The sequence below is a fragment of the Pteropus vampyrus genome, unplaced genomic scaffold, assembly GCF_000151845.1.
Source record: "Pteropus vampyrus isolate Shadow unplaced genomic scaffold, Pvam_2.0 Scaffold5, whole genome shotgun sequence".
Taxonomy (NCBI): domain Eukaryota; kingdom Metazoa; phylum Chordata; class Mammalia; order Chiroptera; family Pteropodidae; genus Pteropus; species Pteropus vampyrus.
Genome location: NW_011888786.1, coordinates 18401273 through 18413045, shown reverse-complemented (window position 1 = coordinate 18413045; position 11773 = coordinate 18401273). Strand labels below are relative to the sequence as shown.

General features: G+C 34.6%; 1 protein-coding gene across 5 annotated transcripts in view; it reads left to right on the top strand.

Annotated features, from left to right (window-relative positions):
• Positions 1-11773, top strand: part of RFC1 (replication factor C subunit 1) — a 61031-nt gene that overhangs the window by 6234 nt on the left and 43024 nt on the right. For 4 of the 5 annotated variants that reach the window (XM_023534417.1, XM_023534423.1, XM_023534408.1 and 1 more), the window contains exons 2-4: positions 6482-6610; positions 8941-9016; positions 10585-10707. In XM_023534417.1, coding sequence (XP_023390185.1) covers positions 6482-6610; positions 8941-9016; positions 10585-10707 — 328 coding nt within the window. Of the gene's footprint in view, positions 1-6015; positions 6055-6481; positions 6611-8940; positions 9017-10584; positions 10708-11773 lie in introns of those variants that run through there. The other variant, XM_011365771.2, reaches the window with a different exon arrangement.

Sequence of the window (11773 nt, the reverse complement as noted above, 5' to 3'; positions counted from 1 at the left end):
CATAACTTCTTTATCCAATCGTCTATTGATGGGCTTTTAGATTGCTTCCATATCTTGGCTATTATATATTGTGCTGCCATGAACATAGGAGTGCATAGATCTTTACGAATTATTGTTTTGGTTTTCTTTAGATAAATACCCAGAAGTGCAATTCCTGGGTCAAAAGGTATATCCATTTTTAATTTTTTGAGAAACCTCCAGACTTTTTCATAATGGCTGTACCAGTTTGCAGTCCCACCAACGATGTATGAGAGTTCCCTTTTCTCCAAATCCTCGCCAACACTTGTTCTTTGATTTATTGATGATAGCCATTCTGACAGGTCTGAGGTGATATCTCATTGTGGTTTTAATTTGCATTTCTCTGATGATTAGTGACCTTGAGCATCTTTTCATATGTCTATTGGCCATCTGTATTTCTTCTTTGGAGAAATGTCTGTTCAGGTCTTCTGCCCATTTTTTAATTTGATTGTTTGGTTTATTTTATTATTGAGTTGTTAGAGAATGTCTTGTTGACATTCTCAATTTTGTCATTTGTGAATTGAAGTTTCAAAAACTTCATAGGGTTTTGTGAATTAGATAAGTTAATATTTTTAAGGTGCTTAAATCATTGCTTGAAACAGAATAAGTATTATGTAAGAGTTTGTTAAATAAGTAAACGAAACACTGAATCAGGGCAATGGTAATGGAAATAGAGGAGGACAGCAATACTTGGAAGATAGGTTAAGTGGGATGATTAGGTGGGAGGTCAGAGCAGGGAGGAAAAACGATGCCCATTTTTCTGTTTTGGGTGAATGGTGGTACTCTGCATTGAGGTGGGAAATAAAGGAAGAGAAGTCACAGGAATATGAACTTAGTTTTGGATGATTTAAAGGCACCTCTGGGGCATTTGGACAGAGATGTAACTGGCAGACTACATGGATAAGGAGCTCAGAAGAGGTCTGGAGTGTTCAAACGACTGGTATGGTTAGTGAAAAGACCACCCACTTTGTTTCCTTGGCCTACATTTTGGCATATTTTAATAGATTGGCAACCTGTTATTGACAGCTTCCTACGGTAGCATATAGGCTCTGCAAAGATAGGGGCCACAAGAATAGGGTACTGCTGTGTAGTGACTGGCACATGGTAGACTTGCAATAAATATTTAATGAATGAATAAGTACAAATAAACTTTGTATTTCCAAAAAAAATCAACTACAATGTAAAACTTACTGGTATGAAAACGTCTTCTGTAGCCCTTTCTGCATGACTTTTTGTCTGAGCTATTGGCCAGTTAATGACAATGAATAATGTAACCTAGAGAAATACGACATTTATTATGTTATAGGTCTATCTTTGATGTGAACTTAATTTCAGTGTTCATTCAAGTAATTTAAATTTGATTTTTTTTGGATCAGAAGTCAGTTGTAAAAATTTGATTTCTGGATGCATAAAAACCATAATCAGAGTACATTAGCCCTGGCGAAAATGTCAAAATGTTGAAATAACCATTAGGTAAGGCATAAATAGTTTCAAATACTTCAGTTATCCCAGTTATTAAAATATGAAGAACTAAATTCTTTTAAACCTAAATTAGATAATTATTTTCCATTTTCCATTTAATTTAACCAGTGTTGTTTTATATTTTAGATCAGGTACCTGAAAACTTTCTGTGATGCAGTATTTCATTGAGAGAGTAGTTTAAGGTTCATATGATAAAAATATTATGACTTCAGAATCTCACACGTCTTTCTTGACACAACTAAGAATGAAAATTGGTCTTTCGTTATCTTGGGAGCATCCTCTTATGTGAATTGAATGGATCCAGAGCCAGTAGGGGAAGCAATTTCTACTCGCTGTAATCACCATAATCATCTAGTGCGCATTTCTGTTCCTCAGCAGTGTTATATTTTGTCTGTTCTTTATTTCTTATGCTCTGCGTTATTTTTTAAAGACAAAAGACCAAGAACAGGAAGTGGAATGGAAGTGCCATAAGAACAGAGATTTTTGCCCGTTTTATTTATTCCAAGCACTAAGAATAGTTCTTGGCACACAGAAGGCTCTAAATATTTGTCGAATGAATAAATGAATGATTGAAGGAATTCGATATAGGCCCTTAAAATTCTTTCTAGCTAGAACTTGTTATTGTTCCAAGATTTTTCAGACCACACTTCTTTTTCACTCACCAATATCTTCCTTAGAGAAAGAAGATCTTGAAGCCTGTGCTAGACTTTGCTGTATCATTAATGTAGATAATATAGAGAGCTATTTAGGCTTCTAAAAAAAAATTAACAACTTTGGCTAAAAACGAATTTAAAGAAGAGGAAGTATCCTACTAAAAGTGAAAGTATTTTGGTTTTTGTAGCCACAATAGAGTAATATGGTAAGAGTACCATATCACAAGGATCAATTCTAGATCAACTTTAATAATTTATATCAGAAATAATACACAATATATGTTAGTTTAATACCCACTTAAAATTTCTTAAAACAAAAAGCAATAGGTAAAGTCATAGGATTATTAATCCCAATTAAAGATTCTTTTAATATACCATCTTTAAAATCAAATCTACCATGAATTTTATTTTACATAATCAAAAACCTCTCAGAGCCCAAGTGTCAAGGTCAGTGATCTTGGAAATAACTGCTCCAGTCTAAATGTTTACTTATCTGAGGTGCTGGCCCTGTACTTGAATTACAGTGGTGAGTAAGATAGACAAGCCTGCTCTATGGAACTTAAAGCAGTGTATTCTAACTTAGATTTCTATAAATATGAAAAGTATCTCCTACTAATCATTTTACGGCCTAGGTCAGATATTGGTTCTTTTGGGAAGTTGTCCCTGAAGCTCATGTGTCCCTCAGGTGCTCATGGTGCTCTTATACTCTTGTGATTATCTCTCTCTTAATACTGTTTTGTATTTAATTCTTTATATACTAATTTATCTTCCAGTTAGCTTCATGAGGGTATTTTCATGTTTCCAAAGTCCCTGGCACAGTGACTGTAAGCATACAGGGATGGATTGTATCAGGAATGACAAGAAGGGAAAGGCCACATTACTAGTTTTTGGATATGGCTACTTTTGCATAGATCCTTAGAGTTACAGAAAAACTGAAGGGACAATCATGGTCAAGTGGAAAACTATGAAAGATTTGGAGTCAGAGGACCAGATATCATTCTTGAGGTTTTTGGTGTGTCACCTCTAATCCCCACAGGGGTCCTGTGAGGCAGGTGGCCACGCAAGGAAAGAAAAGGGGCAGAGAAGTCATTACTTCAACCCAGGTGTTCAGTTAGTGAGTGGCGAAACTGACAAAAACCCCTATATTTTTCTGACCTACTATTCTACTTATCTATAAAATGCAGATGTATCATTCTGTTTGCTTTGTTTACCTTATAGGATCATCAAGAGAAATTTATGTCCAATAGTTGTAAGTAAAATCATGAAAAACTTATTATTAGCTATCTCTGCTGAAATTTGTTTGAACTTTCATGTGATCTTTGCCAAAAATCTTTTTCATTCTTTGAACTGGCCTGTTTATTCAAATAATAAGAGAAGAAAAAAGAAAATAAGAGTTGATTACTGTTCTCTTTTTGTTTCCCCAAATAAAAGTATCTTTATTTCTTTTACAATTTCTTTTAGAATCGGAATTATTGCAACAAAGGGTATGCACATTTAAAATTTTAATAAATATTGCTGGATTGTCCTCTGGAAAGGCTATACCAATTTTTACTTTTATCAGCAGTGTAGTGTGTGAGCATCTGTTTTCTCATGTTCTTGACAAATTTAGGCATTTTTAATATTTTTTTTTTAGAGAGAAATAATTACATTTTAATTTATCTTTATTATTTGTGAAGTTGAGCATCTTTTATTATATTGGTTGGATATTTGCATTTCTTTTATAATTTGCTGACTAATAGCTTTTATTTTTCTACTGGGTTATCTTTTATTGATTTGTAAGAACCCTGTTATATATAATATATGTTGTACATATTTTTGAGTTAGTTGCTTGTATTTCAACTCTGTTTATGGCATCTTTTGTTTTATTTTTATGTAGTCAAATCTGTCTTTAAGGGATGGTTTCTAGCCTTGATGTTTTGCTTAGAAGGCCTTCTCTTTGCCAAGATTATAAAAGCAAATTTTAAAATTTATACCCTTTTTTACTCATATGCTTAGCAAGAATTATTCCATCCAGGTAAGGGTAGTGTTTAGATCCATTATTTGGGAATATAATTAGCTACTAGACTTGTTCTTCTACATTTCATGACATCTTTGAAGACCTGGAGTACTAGACAGGAAATGTTAATTGAAGATTAAGGTGAAGTCACGTTCTATAAAGTAAGGCTGAATTGGTGACCTTTGCCTTTTAGATGTTTACACACAAAGTGGTTGCTCACATTGAAGATAACACTAAAGGTATGTGTAAAATGGCTTTCGTTCTGATTGATGAAAATTCTTGTCCAAAAGCTTAGATGTTTGGTGTATATTGAGTTAGATCAGGATGCTGTACTTTTTTAAAACATTTCTGCTGCCATCAGAATATAAGGCATGGGGAGTGTGGGACAGTAGGGTAGAAGTAAGAGAAAGGGAACGGAAAAGGAAAAGGAAAAGGGATGCGAGTGGAATTATGTAGGGAGGAAAGGTTGTAACTGCTGAGGAGTGGCAGCATGATACAGACAAAAATCAGAAGAGTTCAATGTTACCTAAGCAATTCCACTTCATTCCTGAATCATGTTCGTGTTCTTTCTGCGGTTTTAAGCATTTATAGTTCTAAAACATTGAAAACCATCACTGACTTTAACTCGATAATTAATCTTCAATTTTGGTATTTCCATGGTGCATGTGCAGCGTGTGTGTGTGCACGCATGCGTTTTAAACAGTCACTACCATTTGAAGAATCACTTGGTAATTTCAAACGTGAAACTGCAATGTAAAAGTTTCATTTCCTGCAGAAGCAATAGAGTGAGTACTTATTAGCCTCAAACTCAGTTCTTTGTGAGTTATACGGAAGACCGTGGCTTTCTTTATCATCTCTCTTCTATGGAACCTAACAACAAATGTTTCAGTATCATAGCTGAGGTATTCATTACATAAACAGTATTTTTTAGACCTAGATTTTATTAGGATGGATTTGTGACTTTTCTGTATTATGAAATTTACAAAACAGGGTATAAAACCAGGGAAGTCAGTCTCTTTTTTTTTTGGCAAAACTTAACATGTGTGTTAAGTTTTGTAATATGTGCCTCATTATCTGCTTTTGTTTATTGGCTTAGCCACAAAGCTATTTGTGTATGTGTATGTTTGCATAAAACACTTATTTGGGGTTTTTGACATTTTAAGATATGACAATTACTGCCAGGCTCTAGGAAATAAAATTGTTAACTTTCTTATACTTTACAAAATACTTTTACAGGCATTTTCCTCACTACAATAAAAAGAGAGAGGTTGGAACAGGTAAAAAGGATTGAAAATTCAGAATTATAACCATCAAAGATAAGAAAAGGGAAAAAGCTACAACTAGCTCTTGAACCCAGTTTTTTGGAATTCAGCCTAAGTTCTCATTATTCTGTTCCCTATACCTTTGCCTGTGAGCAGAGATAATTGTAAATGGACATGTCTCAGTGGTATGAAGTTCATAAATGAGGAGAAAGGAAGCTTTTTACTGAGCCAAAATTGTGATAAAAGCATAATTAATCCTCATAAATTATAAATATTATTATTCCCACTTTATTAATGAGAAAACAGACTCAGATAAATTAACTTGCCTAAGATCACACAGATAGAAGGCACTAGAAGCAGAGAACCAAACCAAGGCTTTTTGATTCAAAGGTCTGTTCCCTTTTCTCTAAAATCTAAAAGGATAGGGAAGGGTATGTGTGGAAAGGGTAAGGAAAGACAGTGATTTTAATAATAAATTACATTTTAAATGTTTCAGTACAATTGATATGAATCAGTTGTGGGGTGGCGGGTAGAGTAATTAAACAGAATATCATAATGTTGGTTGTAACAAAGCAACATTTTTTCTTCAGAACTTGGAAAACCCATATAAAGGACAATAATGTCGAGGTTTTTCGTTAATCAGGTATTAAATGATCAGGATGTGAGAGTTATTCTCTCAAATTGGAGTATAAATCACATGGGCAAGGATTACATTCTTTAACTCTGTCTTTTCTCCTCTTATGCCTGGGATGGTGGGATGAATATGTGCATGTATGATCAATAAATACCTGTTACTTGCTTCTTTAATAATTATGCTATTGTTCACAAAAGTTTCACTTGCTTATTTTTGCCCTGTTTTGGCCAGATTCTGAGAATTAATATTACTTTTCATTAGGCAAACAAAAGGAACTTTTGCATACAAAAGGAATGTTGCTATACACATAGAACTATGTCACTATGATGAAATTTCTCAGTAAACCACTGTGTGTATAGAGCTATCCCTTATTACAATCGAAATTAGAATTTTGTGCAGTTAATATTTATTTATGAATCTCTTCATTTGCTTTTAGGATATTCGGAAATTCTTTGGGGTTATCCCAAGTGAAAAGAAACCTGCAAGCGAAACAGTAAAGAAGAATGAGAAAACAAAGTCTGCTGAAGAAACTTTCAAAGCAAAGAAAGGAATAAAGGAAATCAAGGTCAGTTTTCTAAGTACAATTTAGAATTGTATGACAGGTTGAATAAAATCAGTTCCTAGACTTGATAGGACTCAAGGGAGCCTTAAGTAAATAAAGACTTCAGCTCATTTAGCAGAGGAAGAAGATAAGTAATAAGGGGTAAGGTATTAACTTATTTCTAATTAATATGGTTTACAGCATTCACAGATTGATGCTTTCCTAAAGTAGAGATGGAACACATTTTAGTTGTTAAAACTTTAAGGCCAAAGTTTGCTTATAGAGATGAGTCCTGTCCCCAGGTGAATAGTGTTGGACTTCTGGTTAGGGAAGGCTTTGGAGGGAAGCATTATTTTGGGGGCAAGAGTTTTGCTATTTCATAACAAGGATCGCCTTCTGTAGGTAACCTCATATCCATATAAGACCTTACCAGAATGACCTTGAATGTTTATATTTCTACCAATATTCTGTTTATGGTGATATACGTATTCTCTTCAACGATAGAGGTTTTCTCTGTAACTTTTCTTCCTGAGACCATGCCAGAATCACCTTTAATGTCAGTATTTCTACCGATATTCCCTTCCCAGCAGTCTAGGCTTTTTCTAGCATGCACCTCAAAACTCCTGTAGCCTCCACCATTACCCAGTTCCAAGGCCACATTTATATTTTAGGTATCCGTTATAGCATACTCTACTTCTCAGTAACAAAATCTGTATTAGTAAGGGTTGTTAGAGAAACAGAACCAAGTATGTGTGTGGTGTGTGGTGTGTGGTGTGTGGTGTGTGTGTGGGGTGTGTGTGTGGGGTGTGTGTGTGTGTGTAAAGAGATTTATTAGAATTGATTCATGTGATAATGGAGGCCAACAGAGTCCAGGACCTACAGTTGGCAAGCTGGGAACCCAGGACGGCTGATGGTGCAGTTCGAGTCTGAGTAAGGCCTGTGGACAAGGACTGCTGGTGGTGTGGATTCTGTCTGAAGGCTGATAGGCTTGAGACCCAAGAAGAGATGATGTTTCAGCTTGACGGCAGTCAGGAAGAATTCTTTTATATTTGGAAGAGGGTCAGCCTTTTGTTCTTTTCAGGCTTTCAACTTATTGGACGAGGCCCACCTTCATTAGGGAGAGCAATCTGCCTTATTCATTTTGTTGATTTAAACGTTGAACTCATCCTAAAACACCCTTATAGAAACACTCAGAATATCTGGGCACTTTTTAAATCAACACATAAAATCAACTATCATAGGTTAAATTTTCTATTTCTTTGTATGTCTAGTGTAGGAACTTTGGATTCTGTTATATTCTTCTAAAAACTGTTATTTCTTTTAGCACGCAATAAACTCTGCTGAACCCAAACTTCAAACTCTTGTATTCCTTGTGGTGGACAGCACCTGAAATCTTTGTTCACCTTAGCTGAGCACTTAGAGTTGTTCCATGCATACATGTTTGAGGAAACAGCCCCAGACTTGGCTAAGTTTATTGACAGGATTTAGGACTCCCCTTCTATGATTCTCTTCCTTCTCGGATACCCTCTTCTCTTACTGTTGAGTTATTGTAACTGATTCTAATTCTGTCCTTAGTTCAGTGGTGTATTTGAAGTATAATGGTTCATTAATCTGATTTTCTTGCAGTTAGCTGATTATTTTTATGTTTTTGAAGTTTTATTGCAATTGCTGAAAACACATTCCTACCTTGTAACTGATTACAGTCAGTTTTTTCCTGTCTACTTTCCTGATGCTTTTTGAGAAAATTTGAATAGATTGGAAAAATGATGTATAACTAAAAATTATAAACAGTCTTATTTGCCCTGATTTTATTTAGTTTGCTAACAGGCATTGGGTTGTGGGCTCATAACCCCTTAGCTTTTATTTTTGTCTCTGTCATTTTCAGGAAGGACTTGCCTTGTAATATCTGACATCCTTTTACTCTTTGTTACACGTAAGATAGTGTTGAAAGTGGAGCTGAACAGTAATACAACTTTTTATTTATTTATTTTTTATAATTCTTTCTTTCCCATCTGATGCAATTATTGTTTGGCTTATTCCTTAACCTAATAAGTATATTACTAACATTTTGAGCCAGGTAATTCTTTTGATGTAGGACTATCCTGTGCATTGTAGGATGTTTAGTAGCATTCCTGGTCTACCCATTAGATACCAGTAAATCACCACTCCCACTCCTCCCCACCATTAGGTACCAGTAAATCACCACTTCCACTCCTTCCCAGGTATGACAAGTAAAAATGTCTCCTGGATGCAGAATTTCCTCTAGTTGAGAATGTCTGAGCCTAAGTAATGAGGAAAAAACAGCTAAGTTATATAGACTTCTTTGTGTTCTAATTATACTGTGATGTTTATAGGTAAATAGTTCTTGTAAAGAAGATGACTCTAAACAGAAGCAACCAAACAAGAAAAAGAGGGTCATCTATGATTCAGGTAATATTTCTTCCGAGGGGTTTTAAAGTTTTAAAATTATTTTCAATACCTTAGAACAGAGTTTTTCAAACTGATCTTTTGAGACACACAGCTATCTATGATGGTAATAGATGCTGTGTGAAGAGAGCTCTATGCTCAGATAAAGTTGAAAACGATTTTATTATACTGCAGAATTTATCAGAGCCTATAAACATGTTAATGTATTAAAGATTTTCTCAGAGAGGGATATGGTATAGAGCATGTCTCAAACTTACTTTGAATATGTTATATTTATTGTTAAAAATATTCATGTTACCTTACTCTTCAACTGAGGTTCTTGGAAACTGAACTTGAAAAAATAATGCCTTAGAATATTGCTTTAGAAACAAATTTAAATTTTAATTTTTGTGCTTTCAATCTGGTCCTTTTTTGTTGTGTTTAAAATAGGACAAGCACAATTGAAAAGCCTTACTTCTAATATAGTTTTAAAATAGGGAACATGAATTTTTATGCCTGCCTTTCATGATATGATAAAATAATGGTAGAATTCAGAGAGTTTTAGGGTTTCCTTTTGTAGAGAAGATCCATCGTGTGCGAATTCTTAAAAATACAACCTAAGGAAGCATTTATAGATTGTTAGGATTTTGACAATGATAACAAATGTTCTGACTCAATTCTTACAGTACTTGAGTGTTTATCATGAGTCTTTTACTGTCACATATTGTGAGGAATTTGAGAGAAGTACGTATCCCCAGTCTTCAGGAATTTCCATATTTTGGGAAAGTGGAAGTTTAATTGTTTAACACAATTTAGAATAATGTGAGACTGGATTTCTAAATGTGTGGTGAAGAGGAAGGACACTAAAGTTATGTGCCAGGCACTATACTAGGTTTTTACATTTTGTCCCGGTTTGTATTTAAGTCCTCTGGGAGATTAGTTGGTGGTAGACAGAATTATGGCCCCCAAAGATTTCTATGCCCTAATTCTTGGGACATGTGAATTGTTAGTTTACATGGCAAAGGGAAATTAAAGTTGTGGGTGACATTAAAGTTGCTAATCAAATGACCTCAAAATAGATAATCTTGGATTATCTGGGTGGGCCCAATATAGTCACAAGGAGCAGGGAAGCAGGATAAGAGAGAGACTGACTGTGGAAGAAGGTTAGAGAACCAGAGAGATGGCAGCATGAGGACTTTGGCTGATGTTGCTGGCTTTGAAGGTGGAGGAAGGGGGCCATGAGACAAAGAATGCAGTCCCTGGAAACCGGAAGAGGAAAGGAAATAGATTCTTCCTTAGAGTATTCAGAAAGGAACTAAGTCCTGCTGACTCTTGATTTTAGCCCAGTGAGACTCGTATCAGATTTCTAATCTACAGAACTGTAAGATAAAAAATGTGTGTTGTTTTAAGCCACTAAGTTTGTGGTGATTTGTGGCAATAGAAAACTAATACAAAGGCTTAGCAACCTGTGAGAACTGCAGAAGGGATGTGCTTCAAAAGGGCCTTGAAGAATTGTTTAACATTAACCACTTTAAAAACATACTGCATTATATTTCTTTCAAAGTTTTGCTTTATTTTCCTCTCATGTGCAGATTCAGAATCAGAGGAGACAGTGCAGGTAAAAAATGCCCAAAAGGAACCAGAAAAATTGTCATTGTCTCCTAAACCTGGTAAAATTATGCGGACGGATCCTGTTACATACATTTCAGAAACAGGTAAGGGTACTCAATATGTTTAATGTTTTAGAGAGAAGCAGTGTTTGTCTTTGTGCTTCTCATTGCTGTCTAAATGTACCTCCTTCACTTTGAATTGAATTACTTGCTTTTTTTGCTGTGTTGAATTATATTTACCAAGGGAAGTCTGTAATTATTTTTGGCATTTTCTGTGGGAAATGGAATTTTTAAAAAAGTGCTCTGTATTGAATCATATAAGTTGAAGCTCTATTTTGGATCATATATTAAAATATTGGATCGTTTTAGAACTTTTTTATGTAAGTTTGTATCTCGCATGCTGATGTGATACTAATCTAGGTGTATAATAATTATTCATATTTGTGATTTATAATCTAGCACGGATGTGACCTGAATTTTTGGTATTGTCTGGTGACACTAGAAATTTTAGCATTGGCTTTAAAAAAAATTATTGTTTTTATACTTAAATTTATTTCTGTTTGATCAGTTTTCAGTGGTTGAAAAGCAAAAGACATTTATAAATATTCATGCACTAATCTTAACATTTCATAATATAAATGCTTCATAGATAGTATTCTTTTATGGGGAGGAGCCCTGAATTATATTGTCATCTTAGGACAAAAAAAACTCTGATTGGTTTATTATAAAGTCATTTTGATTCTAGCATTGTTAACTCCCAGAGGTGACCATAACAGGAATAAAAAGGTCAGAGCCTGTTGAAGTGATTCCTCAATAGATATGCTTGAAGGAACCATGAGTGCATCTGATGCCTCACTGATTTGTTCATACTGGGGAAAACCTCTGAAACCATTATTTTTGCACTCTGCTACTTATATTGCTAGTGAAGTGAATACACCTAGGTTAAAAGCCACATTATTTTGTCACAGCATATTACAACTTATATTCAACAAACATTTATTGAATGTCTTTTATGTCCCAGATACTAAGTGCTGTGGATATAAAAGACGTCTAAAGACTCCAAGTGTTACCGAATTGAAAAACCAGGTTCTTAAATCTCAATGTCATAGAAATTAACACTGAACTTAGAATAAATTTGAACATATAGAGTTTATGAGAAAGAGAGAGAGAA